The 27,500-nt window shown below is 38.1% G+C and overlaps 1 protein-coding gene across 1 annotated transcript in view; it reads left to right on the top strand.

Moving 5' to 3' along the window:
• Positions 1-27,500, top strand: part of vax2 (ventral anterior homeobox 2) — a gene marked incomplete at both ends in the record, with an annotated part of 39,038 nt that overhangs the window by 1,455 nt on the left and 10,083 nt on the right. The window contains one exon of the mRNA XM_083789573.1: positions 5,608-5,795. Coding sequence (XP_083645699.1) covers positions 5,608-5,795 — 188 coding nt within the window. The remainder of the gene's footprint in view (positions 1-5,607; positions 5,796-27,500) is intronic.

The following is a 27,500-nucleotide window of genomic DNA, read 5'->3' as shown; positions in this document are numbered from 1 at the left end:
TTATATAGATATCGAGGGTGGCATTTTTGACAACTGTAGGCCTACAGAATTATAGAAGGCATTTCGTAGTGTACAATCGGCCGCAGGTCTTAATGGGGTTAAATGGAGGACTTTAAAGTTAAACACATCACAAACAAAACCCATTCACCATGTCAAATCAATGCATTATACTTTATTATTATCTAAAAACTACACTGCTATTATCTAAACACATACACCACACTGCTACAATGATCCATGCACAAAAATGATGCAATATACAGCCAAGAATCATTGACGAACCAATGTGTTTTTAGTGTGTGCATCTAGCTTAATATTGGTGATATTTTATGCACAAAGAGTAGCTTATAATAGGCATGTAATACAAGCGTTGACAGGACATTATAATGTCCATGTATGATTACACATTACATTGTAAATATAAAATGCATACAAATGCACAAGCTTACCTCTATACGTTGAGTTCTGCACAGGCCTATATGGTGTATAATGCATAATAATGTAAACATATTTTACAGTATTATGCATTATGTTATTATGCATAACGTGTATTATTATGGAACGAGCTTTTACATCAATACAGTTATGTTATGAATGCAAAGCGTGTCAATCTAATAGTTGGAATGTTCTATAGGTTATATGTTACTGGTGGTGAGAAGTGAAACTTTATTCTATAACACATTTTCTACAAATTTACAGATTTCATGACGACAATTCTAGGCCCATGAACTGTATATTTATATATATATATATGTATATATATATATATATATATATATATATATATATATATATATATATATATATATATATATCAGCAATTATTATTATTATTATTAATAATAATAATAATAATAGTTCAATTTAGAGTCCATTTATCAAGGATGTTTTTTAATATGATTATATATTTTTCTAAACTTTCCTGCATGACTGTTATATAGCGGATGTATTGATTTATATTATTTTTGTATTATGGGCAGGCCTTATATAGCCTGCTCGTCGTGATTATTATCATAAATAAGAAATATCTTGTGATATTTTGTGAATATTGTGACTATATGCTTATACTTGCTGCTATAAAAGTTACCACATTCATTTATTGACCAACCATTATATCAACCAACATATTCATATAGAATTATTTAATTTAGAACCATAATTGTGTAACTCTGAGGCACTTTGGACTTAACATCATGTCCTGTGTTTTCGAAATCATAACTCTGAGAGTGTATAACAGGAAACCAAATGGACCCTTACAAGTCTGTAACTCTGAGAGTGTAACACATGGAACCAAATGGACCCCTTACAGATCTGTAACTGTGAGAGTGTAACACATGGAACCAAATGGACCCCTTACAGATCTGTAACTGTGAGAGTGTAACACATGGAACCAAATGGACCCCTTACAGATCTGTAACTGTGAGAGTGTATAACACATGGAACCAAATGGACCCCTTACAGATCTGTAACTGCATGTGAGAGTGGAACACATGGAACCAAATGGACCCCTTACAGATCTGTAACTGTGAGAGTGTAACAAATGGAACCAAATGGACCCTTACAGGTCTGTACCTCTGAGAGTGTAACAAATGGAACCAAATGGACCCTTACAATGTACAATAGCATTAAGCAAGCTCTTAATCCAGAGCGATTTACAGTAAAGCAAAAACAAATTGAAATAGTCATGCAAGAATAATAATAATAAGCAAGCTAACCTAACATCCATAACAGAATATTATCTATCCACTATAGAATGCTATGTAAAATGCTATATAAATTACATAAGTTTAGCCTTTGCATATGCCTGTGAGGTCCATTTGGTCATTCTAACCAAGTAGACCCGTACAGGTCCATTTGGTTCTATGTGTTACACTCTCAGAGTCAAGTAAACCAAGGATTGATTTCGTTATTTATAGTCACCCGAATTATCAGGCAGTGCAATAGCCTATACTAGCCTATATAAATTCCACAATACAGGGCGATATAGCTCATTCAGAATGTCCCATCTGTAACTATAAGTTCATAGTTCAAGGCAAGTCACGGGTCCATTTGGTTCCATTTGCTATCTCAGAGTGACAGTCCCATAGAGTCAGTGAAATAACCGCTATAAGGATTTATTCAGAGCAGATCCATGGCGCGGGCGGGGCGGGGTCACCCAGGGGTCAGGTCACTGAGTGAACGCGCACGCGCTTTATAATCCAAGCGTTATTCACGATTCACAGACGCTGCTGCGCTGCGGGCAATGCGTATTATTATTATTATTATTATTATTACTCATATACGTTACGTTACACACGTATAGGCTATAGCCTATAAGTGACAATATACATTGCATTATGCATTATGACTGTCAACAACAAGATTCTATTTATGTTAAACATATTATTAAACTAATCGCCCAGAGGTGCATGTATTCTGGAGTGTGTGTTTGTGTGTGTGTGTGTGTGTGTGTGTGTGTGTGTGTGTGTGTGTGTGTGTGTGTGTACGTGTGTGTGTGCGTGCGTGCGTGCATGTGGACAGTGCAGTGCTTTTATAGAATACATGCCATGTGTGAGAGAGGGGGGGGGGGTATAAATCCCGAGGGTGCATGTGCAACAATATCTAAAGGCAGAAATAGTCGTCCAAAGGGAAGCACGCACATCCACATATAACTGAAATGTAGCCTACAGGTGCTTATAAAAAATACTTCCACATGGAGACGGAAAGCTCATTGCAGTAAAATGTGTGTATAGGCTATTCAGAGTTTAAACCCAACACGCATGCAGTGGTTTTCAACCCTTTTCATATCAATGTCTATATTATATATTCTGTACGAGCCACGGTCCCACGGACCACCCCATTTGATGACATTTAGACTCTCAGACCCAGACCTAAAGAATATTTTGTCATTGGATATAAGACATGCTGTGTTGGTGGTGCGTGCATGGTAGAGCTAACAGGCAATAACATTGATCAAATAATAACAATGATTCTACATTCTATAATTGTGTATTGACTTGAAATCATGCAGATGTTTAACAATATAGTTGACTCTTGAGAGTGTAAAATGAAACCATTTTCATTTCACGCTTTCAAGATAAGGGTCCATTTGGTGGCTAACTCTCCATCATTTCGCTGGAGACGATCTTCTAAAGTAACAAGTGGCTACATTTACTTTAATAGGTATTTTCAAATGTCACTAATTTACTTCTAATCCACTACATCTCAGAGGCAAATAGCCTATATACTTTTTACTCGACTACAATTATTTTATTTTGATTAATAATAGCAGATATGCAGGTTGGCTATTTTGAACAGATTTTTAATACATTTGAAAACTTTAAATGGGACATTCTCTGCACAATGAGTACTATAGCTATACTTTTATTTAGCCAATACATTTGTACTTTTACTCGGACTTGTTAGTTTGTAAACAGATATTTCGTATTTCTACATTGCATTATTGGTACATAATTGATATAGCCTATACTTTTCGAAGACCCACAGCATGGGACGGCTGTTAAAGAACAACCATTCCACATTTCCAATGTGTGTGTGCAGTGCGCACACATCAAACTATTTTCTTATCTTCTGAAGTTCCATCGAAGACATATAGAATTAAATAATCTTCAAAATCCCAAAGTGTCCCAAATGTTGGTTTAGATATAGGCTTAATGGTCACTTTTCGTTCCTGATAGATAGATAGATAGATAGATAGATAGATAGATAGATAGATAGATAGATAGATAGATAGATAGATAGATAGATAGATAGATAGATAGATAGATAGATAGATAGATAGATAGATAGATTGATTCACATTAGGTCTACGGCACAGTCAGTGACGTAAGCATATCGGCAGCCAATCAAGTTAATAATGGCTGCGTTATTGGGCTGCGCAGTTTCTCATTGGCCCTTTGATGTGTGGACATCATGCACGCTTATGACAAAAAAACAAAACGTATTTTTGACAAATCAGGTTTGAATCACATTCCTGAGCCTTGTTCAGATTGCTAAAACTATAATCCAACTAGAATCTGGATAATATAAATCACATAGTTTGGATTGGCGATTGCATTGCGTGTTTGTGACAAAGTGTGTGTGTGACTGTGTGTGTGTGCGTGTGTGTGTGTGTGTGACTGTGTGTGTGTGTGTGTGTGTGTGTGTGTGTGTGTGTGTGACGTGTGTGTGTGTGTGTGTGTGTGTGTGTGTGTGTGTGTGTGTGTGTGTGTGTGTGTGTGTGTGTGTGTGTGTGTGTGCGCGCGAGCGTGCGTGTTGGCGTGTGCGTGTTATTTGAGCTCAAACCCCACATAGGCCTCTAACGCATTTGGCAGCAGGGTTGTTGTAAATAAGCACTTTTTAAATATTTAACAATGCAGCAGAGATACTTCCAACAACCTTTCAGATGTCAGCTCGCAGCAATCTATACAGACGGCCTATATACGCAGGGGTTCGTGTATTCCCTGAAGATAACCTTCGTTTCAACTCAACGCTGCAGTAAACAAACATGTGACAACTCCGTTCAGCAACGTGAATTAAACTCATGTTGAAGATATAGTTTGCATTATTGAAATGCACCATAAAGCACTGTTTAAAGACAATTGGACAATGACCATTCACACCATGCATGTGTCCTCCCTAATCAGTGCTTATTAGGCACGCACTGTGACACCTGCCTTCAGATTTTGATTTGTTTGAAACTCACATTGTTCCACCTCAAATTTGTTACCTGTTTAGTAGTATTGTTAAACCGCATATATAGGAAATACAATGATTTTAAATTGCACGTAAGTTGTCCGAGTCTTATACATGGTTGCACCGCTACAACTTATAATAATAAGATTCGCAAAAAAAAAAAACCTTCTACAAAGCTATAGTATATAGGCTACCTTTGACATATAGACCACAGTCAGTGCATGCACCGCTGCATAATAATACCTTTAAAGGCTTTGGAATTCCCATGCAGCTTTATATTATAGGATACTGATAGGGAGAATTGCTGTTTGTCCCAAAAGTGACTTAAAGATTGGTTTTGGTTTTAAAGATTTGTTTGTTTCTAAAAAGCTTTATACCAAGCTGTAGGCCTACCCTTAATTGTCAACATGTATTGTAGGCTATTGTATATATACTTTCTAACAGCAAATGCAAAACATTCGTGCTTTTGTAAGTAGGCCTATAAGCCATGCAGTTCCTCGAAGTTGCAACACGACTGACATAGCTCACAATGCTGGAGGCCTATACCTACCGCCAACCACTGTAGATTGTTTGACAGTTGCTTTGTATAGCAAGAATTTCACCCACGTTATGTGATGTGACAATAAAGATTGATTCTGATTCATCTGAGCAACATGTTTTCTTCTCAATATAAAGCTCCTTTGAGTTGTTAACATCAATTGATTGATTTAGAAATTGTAAGTTTGAAAGTTTGTAGAATGAGTACAGTTCAACGAAAGTACATGGTCAATACAAAAAGAGGATAAAACCATGAAGAAGAAAAAGAATACTTGTTTACATCAGGGTCCTCCATTTTCAATTCATCAGAACATATACATCAAGACATACAAATAATCATATTTTGTAAAAATACAAAAAAAAAAATCAAATAAATGATTGTTTGTACTATTACAGACGCCAAAGGCACCATAAGGGAGATCGTGCTTCCTAAAGGTCTGGACCTGGACCGTCCCAAACGCACGCGCACGTCCTTCACGGCGGAGCAGCTGTACCGCCTGGAGCTCGAGTTCCAGAGGTGTCAATACGTGGTGGGACGGGAGAGGACAGATCTGGCCAGACAACTGAATCTGTCCGAAACACAGGTAGGATTATAATATCTATATATAATATAGGTATGTCTGTCTGTCTGTCTGTCTGTCTGTCTGTGTCTGTGTCTGTGTCTGTGTCTGTGTCTGTGTCTGTGTCTGTCTGTACTGTGTATAGACCACTGTTTCCCAAACAGTGGGTTGGTACCCAATTTTGGGTCACGGACACATTTTTATCATGGGTCATACAATTAAGTAAATAAATACTCCTATTTTTTGGTTTCCCATTTACATTTTCAGGAAACGGGGTTGTGTGGGTGTAATTGAAAAAAAAAAAACTAATACCATGAATGTGTTTCATGGAATTTGATCCGCTGCACGGGGCGGGCGCTCAGATCGCGGTGAACCAATCCAGCACATTGCTCCATATGCGGCGTTGCAGCGCTATATATACCCCGCCCCTCTATAGCCTGTGGGCCAGGCTATCTACTCCTGCAGTGGTTGATTGATTGAAATATGTTTGCAGAATCACAGTACATTTCAAGCACAAACTCAATACAAAGACTGCAGTTAACTGTGAGTGGACGACCCAATTAAGCATTACACTTGTTTACAAGAGGGTCCACCTTGTTCAATTCATCAACATTCAATCATAATGAATTTAAGCAACACTCATCAAACTCCAAAAGACCGCTAAAGATTGATGATGATGATTGGCACGTCTCATTCACCTGTATAGGCCTATATGTGTGCAATTGACCACCTTGAAAATAGAGGTATTCCCACATGTATATTTATTTATTTTCCCAAACGCTTTTGTCGGAACAGGTATAATTTCCCGTGGTAACAGGTGCTTTTCCCTTTTCCATCTCGCCCACTACTGTAAATAACAAACATAAATTCATGTCGGCGATTATATAAAAGGTATTCATTTATAATGTTTAAGTTCACTCTGCATATCCATGGCCATGGGCATAATACTATAGCATCATGATTGATGCCATTACAAAACATGGGCTATAGATACTACATGGAAGAAATGTGTTTAATAAAATATAACTGCTAGAAGTCCTATAAAATTAACTTAATTAAGCAGTCACCGTCTCTGTCACATGATATTCAGATTTCAGGAAGGGAGGGAAACACAAAAATGTACTGTTAACTATACATTAACAGATTTCGCGGGGGCGAGTTGGTAAAGGGGCGAGTCTTGTCTTCCTTTTGTTCGTTCCAATTCTCTCTCTCTCTCTCTCTCTCTCTCTGTGTGTGTGCTATTTATGCTTGTAGGTCGTCTGTTATTTTAACCAGGTCTTAGGTGATGAACTCGTGATATATTGTATTATATATAAGCCTGTGTGGTGCCTGCAGGCCAGTGTAAAGTGTTGACCAACGTGGGCTGTATTTGAGCTCTTATGGAGGCCTGTACACCTATGGAGATGGTGAGAAGAATGTATACATGGGCCTCTCTGGTTTAGGAAAATATCACCGAGTCTCAAATTGACTTATATTGCAACATATGATATAAATATGAATGTTGACGACTTTTTTCCCGCATGCACCAGCATAGCACAGGGCTGTTGATTGATTGTCAGTCCCTGCAGTGCTGATTGGCAAAGACACCTATAGCCTCGGTCCCAGGCTTACTTATCTGCGAAAAGAAAAGGCTGTTATACTGTATCACCCTGAGGAAGCTTAGGCAGTATTATCTATCCGAAACGTCGGTGTCTCATCATGCAAGTGTCCTCTGCATTAAACCTTATGCATTATTGGCAGCTATGAGTGTGCGGCTATATTTATGAACTTTCCCGTTGGCTGGCATAGCCTGGCACCTCACAACGACCGCTGTGCTGTGCACCCTTTTGCTTATATCGCTTGTTGACGACTGCTTCATGCTTTGTTTATCATCTCACCAAATGCACCGTGACAACAGTATATGATCTCAGCTCTGCAGTACCTGGGGCCTGGGCCTATAGCTGCAGGGCCTATATATCTGGGCCTTATGGCCATGTTGTTAAAGTAGGCCTATCTTGGTTGAAATAACGTTGTTATTTCTTAGTTCACGGATTTGCAGGCAAATTGTTTATTTGAACCAGTTTCATTGAATTAAACCGTCATTGATTCATGTAGATTAATGTTGAAGCTGTCACTGAAGCTGCCTTGCAATCATTTCAAGTGGATTTAATTATAGACAGTTGAATCCTTATTTGGTTTAAGAGAAGATACAATTATATGTTTGGGGGTCCAACTTTGAAAGCATTTTTCCAGCTGCTGGTAAAGAAACCCTATGTACGATATGGTCTATTGTTATATTGGACAATTATTGTTGTAGGCAAATTGTTCAAACAGAGCAATACATGAACAATATGATTATGTGTCCGCGACAGTCCGCCAATTCGCCAAATGCGTATATAATCTTTGCTGCTCTGCTGTGGCGAGAACGCTGTGTGCGTGCGTGCGTGCGTGCGTGCGTGTGGGTGGGTGGGACGGTGGGTGTGTGTTGAGCGTGTAGGCCTCGTGATCAAGTCAGCATGCCGGCATCGCGAGAATTCAAATAAACTGCAGATTGGTTTGAATGAATGATGCAATAATGTCATTTCATGCATGAATATTAAAAGTGATTATTATTTACCCAGTGTGTGGGAGTGGTCACGCGTGGTGTCGCTTGCCGTTGCATCCCAGATTCCCAGCAGCATTTCATTCATTATATGAGCAATGTATAATGAAAAAAGCAGATCTACATGCTCACACACACATTGGGGGATTTTAGACCGACTATTTCAAATGGCCAAAATGTATAGCATATACATATAGTTTGAAACTACTAAAGTTTTCAAATAATTGTAGTGGAGTATTTGCCTCTGCTGTAATGGAGTACAAGTAAAAGTATACTGGAAATTGGAAATACTCAAGTAAAACAAAAAAAACCCTCAAAATTGTACATAAGTAAATCCCTGGAACATGTGACGCGTTTAAACCTAAACACCATGTGTGTAATAATAAAATGCCAAATGTTTATTAATGGTCATACAATACAGTAGAACACGAGTTCAGTCAAACACCTCACGAGAACACCTATAGTGTTCAAATTCTAAACACCTATATGACTGACTTTGATTGTAAAAACTAAGCACGTTTATGTGTTTAAAAAGTGTTACAGGCGATTAAACATGTGCTTCTGTTTATAATCTAAACACTGTGACACGTTTAAAAAGTGTTACAAATATGTGTTTAAAACAGTTTATAACCTAAACGCTTGGGTTGGGTTTAGTGTGTAGTTATACTTTCCACCACTGAAAAGGTTTGTTGGCGACTGCATGATTTGTGTATAATCAAATGCACCATGATATGGACAGTTGGACAATATTAATATGATCTCAGTACATTTACTTATGTACAATTTTGAGATATTTGATTGATTAATTGAATAGTTTCAAGGTCACGGTCAAGGTAAACTTTATTTTGTCCACAGGGGTAATTGGTCTTGGGCTTTCACCCCAGCTACAGACGCACATAAAACATTACACATTTGCACACATGATGTGGATAATCTAGCCTCACATGTACTGCTGTTTCAGAGCCTCGTTCAGCATCTTAGTTGATGCTGGTACAAACGATTTAAAAAAAAATCTGATGTACTTCCACTTTGGTTCTTTGTATCTTCTCCCAGAGGGCAGAAGTACAAACTCGCCATTTAAAACATGGGTAACATCACTGACGATTTTCTTTAGCCTGTTTTAATGTAGCCTGCTCATAAATAGACTGCAGAGAGGGGAGGTGTCTTACCCCTATGATCTTCATCTCATAAATAGACTGCAGAGAGGGGAGGTGTCTTACCCCTATGATCTTCATCTCATAAATAGACTGCAGAGAGGGGAGGTGTCTTACCCCTATGATCTTCATCTCATAAATAGACTGCAGAGAGGGGAGGTGTCTTACCCCTATGATCTTCATCTCATAAATAGACTGCAGAGAGGGGAGGTGTCTTACCCCTATGATCTTCATCTCATAAATAGACTGCAGAGAGGGGAGTTGTCTTACCCCTATGATCTTCATCTCATAAATAGACTGCAGAGAGGGGAGGTGTCTTACCCCTATGATCTTCATCTCATAAATAGACTGCAGAGAGGGGAGGTGTCTTACCCCTATGATCTTCATCTCATAAATAGACTGCAGAGAGGGGAGGTGTCTTACCCCTATGATCTTCATCTCATAAATAGACTGCAGAGAGGGGAGGTGTCTTACCCCTATGATCTTCATCTCATAAATAGACTTCAGAGAGGGGAGGTGTCTTACCCCTATGATCTTCCCTGCAGTCTGCAGGGAACATAATATAAAAGGATTGCACCAAAAAAAGAATTCATATACTTTCCTCATTTTAGTACTTCCAATTTCCAACACTTTTACTTTTACTCCACTACATTTATTTGAAAACTTTAGTTATATACTTTGTGGATTTATAGTATAATTTACCACTTCAGCCCTTGTTGTATAGATCGGCTATTTTCAAAAGAGTTTTCATATTTAAAAACTTGAAACGGGACATTCCGCATAATGAGTAGACTATAAGCCTATACTTTTATAGTTTTATTACATTTTGTACTTTTATTCAAGTACATTTTGAATACAGAGTACTTTTGACACCACTGGCTATAGCAGGGCCTTTATATTTCATTAATGTAGTATAGGCCTACAGAATAAAAACAACGTTTTTATTCATTGAAACAAGTTGTAGGCCTGCATGTATTTGACTTTGACCTGTTGGTCTTGTTGGACTTTGGTCTTGTTGTATATCCTTTATTATATTTTGTTTATTCTGATATTGTGTATGCTAAACATGACGATTATTAACAGCAACAAACAAATTCGACTACTCCTCGGTCTGGGGCCCATGACCCATTTTGATAGTCTTGGGGTGGCTCCGGGTAGAAAACAGAGTTAAGCAATTGAAATTGGGACTGACATTTCAAATAGTAAATGCAGCTTTTCCCTCTATATGCATACCTGACAAACTATACCTCAAAAAAGTGAGCGACTCCCACAGCCACAATACAAGAGGAAGCGAGAACAATGATCTGGTACCACCCACTTTCAAAACAAACATGGGCAAATTCTCCTTCTACAGCACTGCCACCCAAGTGTGGAATGCCCTGACTCCCTCCCTCAAAAAATGTAAATCCCAGGCGTCCTTTAAAACAGGCCTGAAAATCCACCTTTATAGGCCAAAGGGAGAGGAAATGATTACCCCCCACCCCTTAGTGACTATACCCCTGCACCGTGGGGGTATAGTCACTAAGGGGGTAGGGGGGGGGGGCACCTCCCCTTCTTTGTTCCCCAACCTTTTTTGCTATTTTTACCTTTTATGATGATTTGAAATTGTGTTGTTATTTTTCATGTCAAGATTATGAATACCCAGGACCTCAGAACGAAAATACATTGCATGGACTTTTTTCAGTGGTCCAATTGGACATGTGTTTGACTGTACCCTGTACTGATTACATTTCTGTTTGACTGTACCCTGTACTGATTACATTTCTGTCTGACTGTACCCTGTACTGATTACATTTCTGTTTGACTGTACCCTGTACTGATTACATTTCTGTTTGACTGTACCCTGTACTGATTACATTTCTGTGTGACTGTACCCTGTACTGATTACATTTCTGTTTGACTGTACCCTGTACTGATTACATTTCTGTGTGACTGTACCCTGTACTGATTACATTTCTGTGTGACTGTACCCTGTACTGATTACGTTTCTGTCTGACTGTACCCTGTACTGATTACATTTCTGTCTGACTGTACCCTGTATACTGATTACATTTCTGTTTGACTGTACCCTGTACTGATTACATTTCTGTTTGACTGTACCCTGTACTGATTACATTTCTGTTTGACTGTACCCTGTACTGATTACATTTCTGACAGAAGTATTCAATCAATCAAACAAACAAACAAACAATCATCCATTAACAACAATCACGGTTGTAACACTTATATTTTGTCATATTTAGTAAAAATCTACAAAGTAACTGTATATACCGTTTTCAAATAAATGTAGAGGAGTAATACAAGTACAATATTTTGGGTCAAAGATGTATAGTGGTGTAGAAGCAAAAGTACTCATAAAGTATACACATAATAGGACTATACCTCCAAATTGTACAAGTACAGCACTTGAATATATGTATACTTAGCTATACTTAGCTACTGATAGGCTATATTACATCATATTTCAGTGGCTCTGCTCATATAAAAACACTGTCACTTTATATTGGGGTTGAGCCTCATGGAGATCATGAGAACAGACCGTTCTTAGAATTAATCACATGATAGTTTAGGAGGATATTTCCTCGCTTTCAAATTTATTCTTTCAATGAAAGTGTTCTCATGTGCAATAATTGATTATTGCGGTGAGACAATTTAAGCTGTGTGTGTGTGTGTGTGTGTGTGTGTGTGTGTGTGTGTGTGTGTGTGTGTGTGTGTGTGTGTGTGTGTGTGTGTGTGTGTGTGTGTGTGTGTGTGTGTGTGTGTGTGTGTGTGTGCCCATGAGGTCCAAATTGTTTCTTTTAGTGAGTTCGTTAGTTATTTTTATTTTTAAATGTCATTGAAAGCTGTCTAAATGATCATTATCATCCGGATAGTGTCCATTTGATAATTCAACACCCTTCGAGTTACAATTTCAGAGTGAACGAATAAATTGACTGAAGTATAACCAGAGAAACTATAGTAGGCTATAATAATTCATTTCTATATATACATGTCATCTTTGAAGCATGTTTTTCGCAGTCAGTCCTGCACGAAGCGCACAGTGCTTTTAGCAGGTGAACGGCATGCATTAATAGCGTTCATTATATTTTATATAGGCCTATGTGTATATATATTTTGGCTGTTGGGCTTGTTTGCGGAGTTTCCTTTATATGTTCACTTCAAGGCTAATCGTGAATAAAAAGCCACAACCTGTGGCAAATCATGGCAGTTCTCAAGATGATGCTCTCTCTCTCTCTCTCTCTCTCTCTCTCTCTCTCTCTCTCTCTCTCTCTCTCTCTCTTGTGTTCGCGTGCGCGCCCGCTGTCAATATTTTTTAACGTCTGAGAGAGAGAGAGAGAGAGAGAGAGAGAGAGAGAGAGAGAGAGAGAGAGAGAGAGAGAGAGAGAGAGAGAGAGAGAGAGAGAGAGAGAGAGAGAGAGAGAGAGAGAGAGAGAGAGAGAGAGAGAGAGGGGAGAGAGAGAGAGGGGGAGAGAGAGAGGGGAGAGAGGGGGGGGGGGGGTTGAAAGCATTTTCTTTTAGAATGCTTTTCTGTTCTTGTCTCTTTTATATAAAAGAAAATAATCTTTGCTGGTCTCTTAAGGTCGACCAAAACACCAGACAGTCCATTCATCTCTGCACGTTAAACGTCTTTATCGGCCAGAATAAAAACAAACAAAAATAAACAATAATAATAATGTTTTCAATTCAAACCTCCCACTCACTCATATAAACAAATCTTATAGTTTAGTTTTATTTGATCAACACACCCATCCCATATACAGAATTCTGTATTTAAAAAAAAAGCAACATAAATACCCTCTATACTTAAATAAATAAATATATCTTTCGTTCTGGTTGCATGGTGTAGAGATTGATTGATTGAATGATTGATTGATTGGATTTCTTTTCCACAGTTTGTAGAATGGGTACAGTTCAACGAAAGTAGGCCTACAGGTCAACACAAAAACTGCTATACGAGGATAAAACCAGAAAAAGCACTAAGACTTGTTTACATCAGGGTCCTCCATTTTCAATTAATCAGAAAATGAACAGCCCAGGAATGGTAACTTGTTTTGTGGAGTTGTTATTTGGAAATGTTGAGAAGACCAAACAATTCAACTCTTCTTCTATAATCATATATAATTTATAACGAATAATATAATCTAGTCAGTGTTTTGCAGTCATTATATATATGTATATATATACACATTTATTTCTGCAGTCTTAGAGGATGGTCGCGCCACGTATAGGCCTATAACTTCCCCCCCCGCATATAAGATACATTCGATTAGTATACATCGAAATATTGACATTGATGAAGCCGAACAACTTTAATGTACACAAAGTCCATCACAGACATCACGAGTTATCTACAAATAACATGGCCTATATTCTATATCTCATTGTCTGTTATTAGGTGTAGAACTTATTTCGAAGGTTTGTGGTTTGATAAGCGAGGGGTTTTGTATTGTTGCGGACACCTGCATTCTTCCATTCAGTTGTTTGTGAAAACACAATATATATACTCCCACCATTATGCTTAAAATGCTCTCTTTTTTTAAATGACCATCTGTGAACATTTTGTCCTCTGTGTGCGTGTGTGTGTGTGTGTGTGTGTGTGTGTGTGTGTGCGTGCGTGTGCGTGCGTGTGGGTGTGTGTGTGCGCATGCGTGCGTGTGTGCATGTACTATTTGTTACTCAAGTACAATTTTGAGCTAGCCTATATAGTTTTTTTGCTTGCGTGTTTTCATTGCTAAACTTTAGGCATATATATATAGGCCTAAAGTTTATTTAGTAAAGTTTATTCTATTACAATATAATATAGGCCTACTTCAGAAAATCTTAATCATAATGAGTATAGCTAAGCATAGAAGCTAATTTAACTTTTAGGTAGCCTCTACTTGATGCCAATACATTTGCACATGCATTGCCTATAAACACTTGCATTAACTTTTAATACTTTTCATATTACTACTTTTACTTTATATTTTACTAAGTAATAATAATAATACCACATGCGTTTTATTTCCCAGAATATGATGATGATAATACAACACTAGGACATAAAGTGTAATGTTTAACAGCTTGTCATTAGTGACGAGATGAGTTTGGAAAGTTGGATGGTTGAGGCGTTTTGTTTGTCACGCGTGGTGTGGTGGGGTGTGTGTGTGTGTGTGTGTGTGTGTGTGTGTGTGTGTGTGTGTGTGTGTGTGTGTGTGTGTGTGTGTGTGTGTGTGTGTGTGCCCCCCACACCAATTAGTTTAGTCAGGTTTTCAAACTGATCACGCATGACACGCAACGAGGCAGGACACGCACGCGCGCGCACGTACGCACGCACGCACTCAGCAAAAGGGGGGGATGCTTGAGATCTCTGGAGTCAATGAATCATGCACAATCTTGACTAATTATTAGACTTATAACCTCATGCAACAATATAGACTGCTAAACATATCACTTGTCTATTAAGTTTAGTTTCAGATACTAAAATGCACAAATAACTTTCCCCTAACGTTCTGAGTTGGCAAAGCCAGCATGCATGCATGCAATATATTCTGTGCGACAATATGCCCAAAGTGTAAAATATTACACTCTCAACTTCTCAAGACTAGTTACATTATTGTTAAACATGCATCTGCATTACTTCATTTACACCACACAATTAGAGAAAGTAGAATAATTGTTATTTTGAACTTTGCCTGTTTTCTCTCAATGGTAAACATCAAGGACAGCATGGAATTGTGGACAAAATCTTATCCAACGACAAACAAAATATTATTTAGTTTAGGATCGGGGAGGCTAAATGTCATCAAATGGTAGTCCGTGAATCAAATAATGGAACCTTGATATGAAATTGGTTTAAAACTGTAGACAGTTTATACAAATAGAAACCACGGTGAGTTGGGAGTATTGTACTCTGTTGACTCAGGACGCTGTTTTTCCTTTTTTTGAAGGTGGGTTCTCAGATTGGGAATAATGCCACCTGATGAACGTTAAGTTGCTGTGTTTGAAAGTATATATATACAAAACTATATATTTTTTGGAACCTGCCTGGAGAGAGAAGGCTATTGAGGTCGTTATTTATTTATTTGTGTAACTTTGCCAATTAAGCTAAAAGCCATGACTAAACGGAGTGCCAATTGGAATCTTTCTTTTAAGTTCACACGTTTTCTCATATAGCCACTTGGATGTCAGTCTATAGCCTACAAGGGAAGGAACTTAATATGTTTTCTAAATATGTATTCATCTCCAATGAGAACCTGTTTTCATTTCTGATAGGCCTGCAGACCCACACACAGCACGCTAACTAATTTATCTGTTAATTAAACACTCTATGGTTCCCTAAAAGACCCAGAAAATAAATTCGCTCGGGACCCCAAACTGCATGGTGACAATAGCAGATCTACTGTATAAAGCTCACAACGCAGTATGCGTCGACGCAGTATGCTATTTTCACTATACTTCTTAAACATTTGTTTTTCATTCATGAAAGTTTTAGATTGTTTTTGTATATTTTACCCAATGTAATATATTCCATAAAAAGTATTTCTCATCAAAATATATGAATGTATACAACAACACATGGCAACTTCAGGTATACCCTTATCCTTATGTAATATTTCAACGTGAAATTTCACAAAAAAACGATATCATATAGATATCATGGTGTTCAACGGCGTCAACTCCGGGGGTGTCCAAGAGCCCAGACACCCACTGGCAAAATAATGTAATGTTTATGTTGGCACCGTTTGTTTTACATCACCATTGGTGATGTAAAACAAACGGTGCCAACACAAACATTAAATTATCTTTATTGTTAATGGCATTTAATGTTTGTGTTATAGGGACAAGATTACGTACATTTCCCCTTCATTGTCAATGGCGTTTTTAAAACAAACATTGAACTAAAAACAAACATTAAACCTGTATATTAAGACATGTGAATCCCTTGACTCCTTCAAAACCGCTCTCAAAGGGCACCTACGGATGGCTGCAATTCGAAACTGGCCTCTGTAAAATCTGAATCCCCCCCACCCCACCACCCCCCATTTCCCCTCACTGTATATGTATCTTTTCCCTTTTTGCTTCCTATATGATGAATTCCTGTTCTGTTCTTTAGCTACATATAAAGTGTCTATTTGTATGTCTCTAAATGTTTTGATGAATTGAACAATGTGGACCCTGTTGTAAACAAGTGTAGGCTACTCACAGTTAACAGTCTTTATATTGAGTTTGTGCTTAAAATGTACTGTAAATTCTACAAACTGTTAATAAATATTTCAATCAATCAATCAATCAATATACAGTATAGGAGGGGCTGGCGGCTAGCGCCCCTCTAAAACAGGGAGGTGGGCAGGGAAACAAACCGATACCTTCTATGATGTCACTGAAAGACCCACCCACCTCAGACATCAGCGACATTATGAAAATGACATAAACATAGTTTATTGTCCTGCATGGTGAAAATCCCCCGGCTTAAAATAAAATTGTGAAACTTGTCGATCTACATCAAGTGCAACGTTCTTGTAAGATGAAGTATAGGCTAGCCGGGCATTCATTGACATAAACAAGTTTACATTTCAGAGATACAAGGTTTGTTCACTGGTCAGAGTGAGGGACCCCCACCCCGGCCCAGCAGGGGTCCCCCCACTCCCACAGTGGGAGATGAGACCCTATAGCCTAGTATGGTCTGCAGGTCTCATATACCACATTCACTGCTCACTTCACTGGGGTTGCAAATGGATATAAATGAACACTGAGGATTTTCACTATAGATGCTTTGTTTAGTTTGATATGGAAGCTGTGGAACTGGCTATTTATTATATTCCCTATATATATATATATATATATATATATATATATATATATATATATATACCCTTAAAGGGATATTTCACTTAAAAAAAAAACTTTTGGTAATTTCATCATCTACTCAGGCTTATGTATGTAATACCCCAGACCGTTTTTAAGTTGCTCGATTCAGTAATTAGATATTTGATATTCATTGTAAGTGCCCCGCCCTCTTCATATATATATACAAACCCATTGTAACTTCAAACTCCATTTTAACCATGATAGATTAATCATTTTTTCTGGTGACTGATACAGCCATCCTAATACGTGTTTTCTATTTACTGTTTTCATTTATTTTTTATAAAAGTCTGCTGCGCGACTGAAGAGACTAAAGAATAAAATAAATATATAAAAAATAAAATAAATGGAAACAGTAAATAAAAAAAACACGGCCCCTCACATATTAGAAAAACAATATCAGTCAGTAGAAAACAGGTCAGGTGTTTTCGATGAATCTATCATGGTTAAAATAGAATTTGAAGTTACAATGGGTTTGTATAGGAAGGGGGCGGGGCAGCTAAAATGAATATCAAATGTCTAAATACTGAATCGAGCAACTTACAAGTAAGACGCGCAAACGCGGGAAGCGAACGCAGCTCGTGTGTGTGTGTGTGTGTGTGTGTGTGTGTGTGTGTGTGTGTGTGTGTGTGTGTGTGTGTGTGTGCTACAGCTGCGCCCTGTGTGTGTGTGTGTGTGCTACAGCTGCGCCCTGTGTGTGTGTGTGTGTGTGTGTGCTACAGCTGCGCCCTCTGGTGGCGGGCGGGTGGTGTCACAGCGGGACAGACACACAGACAGACACACAGACATGAGCAGCAGGGTCTCATAGTAAGTGGCTCACTGCGTTCGCAAAAAACTGTCTGGGACTATGGGGTGTTCACATAAGCCTGAGTAGACGCTAAAATGACCAAAAAATATATATATATTTTAAAGTGAAATATCCCTTTAAGGGATTAATTGATTGATTGAGTGATTGATTGATTGAAAATGTTATTAACAGTATGTATATTATGTATATAATGGGTATACAACGAAAGTACAGGTCAATACAAAAACATGCATGCTATGAGGATAAAACTATCTTTTTTCTTTCTTTCTTTTTTTGGATTGATTGAATAGTTTATTATAGTTTAGTTTAGTTTATTTCGGACCTTTCACATGTATAACAATACATAACACATTATACGGACACTTGAGTGGCCCGAAGCTAAAAGCTTATAATTGCCTACATGGTTTACAGAATCAAATATTAAAACAAATGAATAGATCTAACAAAACTGTCAAACAGTATATGTATAACATATACATATGTTTGCTAATTCAAGTAAGAAAATAACAAAAAAAAAAGAAAATAATAATAATAAGGGTAATAATAATAATAAATATTATAATAATAATAAGGGTAATAATAATAATACAATAAAAAAGAAGAGTAACAGAAAACACAAACCTCATACATTATTGTTGTCAATATGGTCCGTTGCAGCGTGGCAATACGCATAAATGTACAAACATACAACAGCTATACAGTACAGTCAAACACCAAATAGGCCCTATGCAATCAATTCATAGACATGAAGAATAACAACAAAATTAATCATTAATAAATCAATAACAACAACAACAACAACAACAAACAAATGAAAATTTAATTAAATTAAACAATATCATTTCAGGAAAAAGGTGCAGGTCCATTTAAATTATTTACAGCGTAATGCAAATAATTACATTACTATTATAGAATCAGAATAATCTTTATTGTCACTTATTCAAGGCAAGGCAACTTTATGTATATAACATCACCTTTCATACACACAAAGTCAATTCAAAGTGCTTTACAGAATAAAAACAAATACAGAGTGCAACAATGCACTGAATAGTGAATATAGAGAATATAGAGAATATAATAGATACAATTGAAATAAGATAAAGGATATTATATATATATATATATAAATTACATATAATATAAATTACATATAATACAAACAAAAAAATAAACAAATAAACAAATAAAAAGAAGAAAAATCAAAAGCAACAACTAGGTGTTTCGCCCTGCAGCTTCTTAACCGCTGTTGTCGTCTAAGTCAAGCTATGCTAAGTTATGCTAAGTATAGTCTCGCGTAGCCAGAGACAATTCCACAATCTCTGAATGTTATATAGAGTCTGAAACTACGCCTCTCGAAATCCGAGCAAGGAAGCTGGCATTTCTGTTCACGATATATCTTTACATTTAACTTTTTAAAATCCATTTCTGCTCAGCAGCGAGCAATGTAAATGATTTAGCCCAGGAAATCAAGCAGGCCAATTTGGGTATATCAATTGAAAACATCGATTTGACTATTATTTTATATGCTGATGATATTGCTCTGATGGCTGTAAATGAGTCCAATGTACAAAGAATGTTGAATATTGCATGTCTACATGCAGTAAATGGAGACTTGCGATTAACAGAGAGAAAACTGAGATTAGTTTGAGATTTTGTGCTATTTTGCTTCCTAAACATGTTTTCTTTCAAACTAAAGCAAAATAAACATTCAAAATACAGATTTAAAATGTTTCTTTTAGTACTTTATTTTAGCCAATGACTCGTTTTTCTGGGTGAAAATCCACCCTCTATTTTCAGGATTGGTTGTTGGTACAAGTGACCATATTTGGATCAAACCACAGTCAGCTCGAGGTCCAGACCTTTCCATTGTTATATGGCATGATATGTTGTTGCCAAGGTTTGGATGAGATATGTTGTCTCAAAATAGTGGCTTCAAATAAAACGTTTTGGAATTTTACAATACAAATCTTTAAAGGCCGTTTTCTCAAAATGAGTTTTCCTCATACCTATTACCTGGGACAAAGAATCTCCACTTCAGTTGCACTCACATACACCAAACTTTCCAGTCTTATTCATAACTATATTCTGCAGAAATTTACAGAAGGGTTTGTTGATATATCATTCACATTTTATTCCTAAAAACATGGCGAAAATGGGTTTTTTTATGCCTTTTGACACTATTTTCTGATTTGTGGAGTGATATTAGAGATATCTAAAATCCCCCTTTCTTTGTCTCTAATATGTCAACTAAATGAAACAATCATTTTGAACCTGGCTTTATCCGATCTTCAGATTTATCGTCCCGAAATGTATGCAAATTAGTGCATATAATGCCTAATTTGCATATAATAAACTGGAGAAGTTTCATTGTAATAGCTATTAGTTAACTTTTTTCCCTATTCACCTGTAGTGTCTAACCTTAACACATTGAACAAACACTCTATCAATGATTACTAACGCTTACTTGAAGCATATTTCTACAAGGCAATTCAATTGACATCAAACATTAAGCAAAGGAAACACATTATAAAAGGACATTACATTCATAGATATGTGTCAGAGATTAAAAAAAAAACATCTTATCAAATGGAGGGTCCTTGAAATAATACAGAAACATCTTGAGAATCACATGGTCTTGAAGAGTAATGTCGAAAAATTTAGAGAACGAGAATATAAAAGCATAACGAAAATCTCGGCACCTGGCAAGGTTTCAGCTTCTGTACAAACCGTGTGTGTGTGTGTGTGTGTGTGTGTGTGTGTGTGTGTGTGTGTGTGTGTGTGTGTGTGTGTGTGTGTGTGTGTGCATGTGAGTTTGTGTGTGTGTGCATGTGTGTGTGTGTGCGTGTGCCTCCATTGTATCAGTGTGTGGTTGTTTGTTGTCCACGCATGGATTTAACGAGACACACGTTAATCCTGGATCTAACCACAGTGGGTCTGCCAGGTGTTAATGCAACTCTGAACAGGGTACAGCTGTGCCTGTAACCAAACGGACCCGTACATAGACACAGGTGACCTGTGGCCTGTGGCCTACACACCACTGCATGTAACCAAAAAGACCTGTCACAGGTCTTTTTGGTTAATGCAGTGGTGTAGGCCTACTGTACTTATTAAGTACAATTTTGAGGCATTTCGACTTTACTTGCGTATTTCCAAATTACGTGTTACCAGTGTTAATTTTGTTGACTAAGACAAAGACTAAAAGACTAAGGTTTTTATTTTTATGATCAGTACTTTATTTTTGATTTTTTTACAAACACATAAAACATAAGACCTACAATACAAACACAAGCAACAACAGCAGAGTACGTATTCATGGATAGACAATTAAGATAGATAAGATAAAAAAAAAAATAATAATAAAGGGAAAAAAAAGGAAAAATCTAAATGTGAAAATAGTTTACATTATTTACACGACCAAACGCAGCATCATCATACATCATAATACAATAAACAATCAAGAGGGCATTGCCTGACCATGGATCACACCAAGGGACCTGCAACATGACCTGGAACACGTCCCACTTCAGATCATATTTATCCAACTGATTATTCATCTTAAAGGATAACCTCTCCAAAGCAGCCACAGTACCGAGCTGAGTGAACCATACATGTGCTGGAGGTAAAACCTCAGACTTCCATTCCTTAACAATGATCTTCCTGCCCACCATTAATGCTGTTTGAATCCAGTCAGCTAGAGGTGCTGGGAGGTGTTTTAGTGGCGATGGATCACCCAGAATAAAGAGAGCCGGTGTATAAGGAATATCCTGGTTTGTGATTTGCATTATATTCTCATGGTCATGGATAGCACACCATAGCGTCTGTACCCTAGGGCACTCCCATAATACATGAATAAGTGTACCGAGGTCCTCATCACACCTCCAGCAAACCGGACTATCTCTGAGCTTAGCCTTGAACAATCTTCTCGTCCAGAGTCCAGTAGACTCTATTCATTATTTTAAATTGAACTAATCTGGTTCTAAGTTCACGGGACATCTTCTTTGAGTTCCGTAGAATCATCTTCCATTCACCGTCCGTAAAGGATTGATTTAAATCGACCTCCCAAACACTCTTTACGCTTGAGGGCTGACCTTGGTGTGCTATCATAATTGAATAATATGTTGACGCCTCATGCCCAGTTCCAAATATTGCTAACACTGTTTTCAAAAGGTCAAACTCTGTCGGCATATTGGGGTGAGCTCTTACATTTGTCAAAAGTAAATGCCGAATTTGAAGATATTTCCAGAAGTGATTACGTGGAAGACCATATTGATCAGCAAGTTCTGTGAAACTTTTAAATGTATAAGACTAAGGTTTTTGATACTTAGTTGTCTAAGACAAAGCAATTTCAGAAGACTAAATAGGAAAGACTACTGTAAATACTTTTCTGGCAAAATTAACATTGCATGAAGACTAAGACTAAAAGACTAATAGATTAAAAGACTAAGATGTTTTAGTCGACTAAGACTAGACTAAGACTAAACAATTTCAGAAGACTAAATAAGACTAAGACTAAATGGTGTGTTATGCAAAAGATTTTGACTAAGACTAAATCTGATTTCAAAATATTTTTTAATACCATTTGACAACTTGAAATGGTACATTCTGATGAGTACTTTTAGTTTTGGTACTTTAAGTACATTTTGATGTCAACACCTTTGTACTTTCACTCAAGTACATTTTGAATTCCGGACAACAGAGTATTTCTACACTATACATTGCAGTATTAATGCTAATGTAAGTAGGATTACGACTTGGTCGATCATATAAGCACTATAGAAGACCAATTGGCGTAAATCTAAGATTCTACGCCAATGGCGGGGAAATGTGAGCGCTCTTCCCACCACTGGTTATTCAACCATTCAACCCTTGCAGAGTCACAAATGGGTATGTACATACATGGACACTGAGGAGTTTTTGTGTGTACAACAATGAACGCATTTTTGTCTGGGTTTGGTGAATAAACACGGAAAGACTGCAGGCATGGGACTATGGAAGTGTGTGTGTGTGTGTGTGTGTGTGTGTGTGTGTGTGTGTGTGTGTGTGTGTGTGTGTGTGTGTGTGTGTGTGTGTGTGTGTGCGTGTGCGTGTGTGCGTGCGTGCACCTCATAGTGTCTTTGGATTCTATGGCCTTTCTGTGGCATAGAGTAACATGTTGTATAGTAGTGTCTGAGTAGTATATACTGTAGTCTGTTTGTGTGTGATAGTCAAGAGACTGTGCGTGTGTGCTGTGTTTGTGCGTGTTTGTGCGTGTGCGTGTGCGTGTGTGTGTGTGTGTGTGTGTGTGTGTGTGTGTGTGTCTGTGTGTTTGTGTGTGTGTGTGTGTGTGTGTGTCTGTGTGTTTGTGCGTGTGTGTGTGTGTGTGTGTCTGTGTGTTTGTGCGTGTGTGTGTGTGTGCATTGTTCTGTGCGGTCCAGACAGACATGACGACAGTGCGATGACGTCCTGTCGTACTGACACCGAGGAGAGACGGGGTGACATAGTACTGAAGACAGACGGATGGACAGACAGACAGACGGACAGTCCACAGACTTGGCTGCCACATGACGTTGTGTTGTACTTGACTTGGCTGTGCGAAGAGTTTTCTGCCATTGAATATAGTTTTCATTTAGTTTTAGTCACATTTTAGTCACCTGGAATGTTTTAGTGTTTAGTCTAGTTTTAGTCGACTAAATATCATAAGATTTTAGTCGACTAAATCTACAGTTGATTTAGTCGGCTAAAATGTATTTTGGCGGGCCTTGATGCCGTCGTAATGACTGTTTTTACACTAGATCTGCTATTTTCAGCATGCAACCAAGTGTAAAATGACTTATACTGGATCTATTGTCCACTAGTCCCTTCCTAGCCTCGGTACCAGGCTTTCATTTTTGTTGGTGCAAAAATTGAAAGCCTGGAGGAACGCATTGGCCGCTCTGGTCTAAAATTGGGAGTCAACCCTTCCGGGTGGGCGTCGCTCCAAATTATGTGACGTAGCGCTGCACTAGGGGGGAGAGGAGGGGCCGGGGGTGACGGACAGATCGATGAGATCCAATCAGGGCGTGCGCAAATCTCAGCCGCGACCCGCCCCTCTACCAGAAACCTAACACATTAGCTCAGGCTAGTCCCTTCCTAACATTTTAGTCTAGTTTTTATTTGTTGATAAAATTGTCAGTATATTTAGTCATAGTTTTAGTCATCATGGCTTAGTTTTTATGTAGTCTTTGTCGGTGAAAAAAGTCGACGAACATTTTCCGTCATAGTATTAGCCGACGGAAACAACACTGTTTGGGAAGCCAAAGGTTTGAGCGCCCCTCAGAAAACCCCCACATGTTTAGCAAAGAAATGCAGAGGAGGACAGATATACAGGATGGATGGATGGATGGAGAGAGAGAGAGAGAGGCCCACCTCTCTCTCTCTCTCTCTCATAATACTGCGCGGTGCTTTGCTCCGCTAAGGAGGGATTAGGTAGCCATATCTACGCAGCCATCCAGCGTAAGACGGGGTTGACCCCCGCATGAACCCGACCCTGGATCATGTGCTGATGCTGACCCGGGGTCAGATTTTAGATGAAGGGAGGGAGGGGGGGGGGGGGGGGGGGGGAAATAGGGCATGAGGGTGATGATGATGAAGATGAGGATGATGATGATGAGGATGATGATGATGAGGCAGAAGTGACAGCGATGAAATGCAAAGCTGTTTATGTAGCGTTAGTTTGAGCTAACGGTTTTTCCCCGATCCGATTATCACATCCATATCAATATTTATATCCATATCCTTGATATTAGACTGGATATGATTTGGGATATTGTACTATTGTGATATGGCATATAAGTGTTCTATACAAATATTAATATTGGATCGGGGGGAAAAGATCTGTATCGGCAGATAATCAAAATCAAATGATCGGAATCGGATCGAGAAAAAAATGGATGGGGACATCCCTACTATTATTGTGGTGGTGTGACACAGCCTCGCTTTTTATTTATGTATCTAGATGGCATACAAATAAACAGTAAAACTACATTTACATTATATCGATACACTTTACTGTTAGAACCTGGAATTAGGTTGGTCATGGACTTTAGGCCCAAGTATAGTAGTCGTATCAGTTTGTTTTGGGATGTCTGAAGCTTAGTTTTGTCAGCTTGCAGATTAGCTGTCCTGTAGGCCTACTTGTATAGATGAGAGTACATTTCAGGATGTCAGTATTAGCCAGAGAAGTTGCAGGACTGTTTTCTGTCATGAAGCTACATAGAGATTCCTAAAGTGCGAGACCACTTCGGTATAGAGGTTTTGGGTTGTGTAGTTACCTTGCCATGATGTAGTCTAACTCCAAATGTGGACAAGAAATCAAAAATCACACCCGTGTGAAGTGAGGGGCGCCGTGTACTGTGGTAGATGGTTGTTCTCCCATTGAGACATGTAGAGCATATTAATTGAGCTCATAAGCCCACCACCTCCCCTGCATTTGGCCTATAGCGCGTGGTTTTCATTCTGGGCCTCCTTGACCTGAAATAGTTTGAGAACCACTGACACAGAAACAGGATTTAGAAGACATTTGTATAGAATCGTCCTCAGGTCTATAGTCTGAGGACCACCTGGAACCCCCCGTCAAGGACCATGTGGTCCCCGACCCGGACCACTGGCCTAGTGGGATGGGATGGGACAGACGGACGGCGGGGATTCCCTGTGGCGCGTATTGAAACATGCAGGAGAGCACAGGTGGCTCAAATCTCAGCCAGGTATGACATAATAATAACGCGTAACACGCAGATTGTGGCGACAATACGAAGGATTGTGGCATATGACTATAGGATGGCGTGACTGAAGTTGATTGGTATAGCAGATGTCTGTAATACCCTATTAGGGCCATCCCCTTTATTCCCTGATGCATGTCGATACAATAAAAAGATTATTTATTCTATAATGTCATTACAAGTAACAGATTATGTCCATTGGTCGAGGGCCGGGTGAGAGGTAGGACTTAAAACCGTCCTATAACGATTTGAATCCTAAACATTTGCATAACGTGGGGTGACTGAATTCAATTAAAACAGACAGACAGATTACTTATTATTATTATTATTATTATTATTATTATTATTATTATTATTATTATTATTATTATTATTACTGCATCAACATGTAGATGGTGTGGCAGAAGTACTCAGATATTTCACTTAACCCATGCATTCTAGACGGGAAGTCTAGAATAGTCTACTTTAGCTATTGAAAAATAGCAGATCTCCAAGCTCATATCGCGGCACCGAATGCCGCGCTACGAGCTTGTAGGTCTGCTATTTTTTTTTTTATCGTGAAAATGTGGTGCAAATCTTTGAATATATATTCTTTCAGAGCAAACGTTTTTAACTCAAATCGTTGCTTCTTGGGGGGTCCCTGGAACAACATATTTTCAGATGGGGGTCGGCAGCCAATTACATATAATCTTGGGGGTCCTTGACATGAAAATATTTGAGAACCACTGACATAGAAACATAGGGTTTTTCAGAAAACTGTCAGGATTTAGAAGACATTTGTAGAATCTTTTCTCAGGTCTAAATGGGATAAGTAAATGCCTCAATGCGTCAATGTAGAAATACTCTGTTTACATGTCAAAGTCCATGTTTTTTCTTGCGTTGTTTCTTGTCTCCCAAACATCATTAAAATAAGATCTGGTTGCAAAAGGGGTGAAGTGGCCCGTTAAGTATTAAGTACAATTTTGAAGTATTTGTTCTTTACGAAGGGTATCTCCGATTTCCAATACTTTTACTTCTACTCCACGACATCTCAGATCCAAATATTGTACTATTACGACACTACATTTATTTATAAACTTTAGTTACTTGGAGATTTAGAATATTTACAAAACAGACAATAACCACTTCTAGCCCTGTATACATTTATATATATATATATATATATAATTTTTTTAAAACTATATAGCATACATTAACTATAATAATATATTATATACATTTCAAAACTTTAAATGGGAGTACTTTCTAGCTATACTTTTGGCACAGAGTACAATTTACAATTTACAATTTAGGCATTTAGCAGACGCTCTTAATCCAGAGCGACTTACAATAAGCAAGAACAAAAGCATGGGAATACATCACAAAAAAGCATTTATCATAAAACATGCGTAAGCTAAGAAAGTAACAGTGGAATATCTATATTATGAGACTACTAGTATTGCAGTGAATACTGCAAGAGTAGCTATACTCTTGGCACAGAGTATTGCAGTGAATATACTTTCCCCACAATAAAACATGTACTTTCTGTCGGTTGAGCCGTTCTACAGCGTGTTCCGTTTCCTAAACAAGCGTCTTGTATGCCGAGTGTTGTTGGTGGCCGTC

The sequence above is a fragment of the Protomyctophum parallelum genome (genome assembly GCF_964188405.1).
Source record: "Protomyctophum parallelum genome assembly, chromosome: 18".
Lineage (NCBI taxonomy): Eukaryota > Metazoa > Chordata > Actinopteri > Myctophiformes > Myctophidae > Protomyctophum > Protomyctophum parallelum.
The sequence above is the reverse complement of the archived record's forward strand: the minus strand, read 5'-3'. Positions and strand labels throughout refer to the sequence as shown.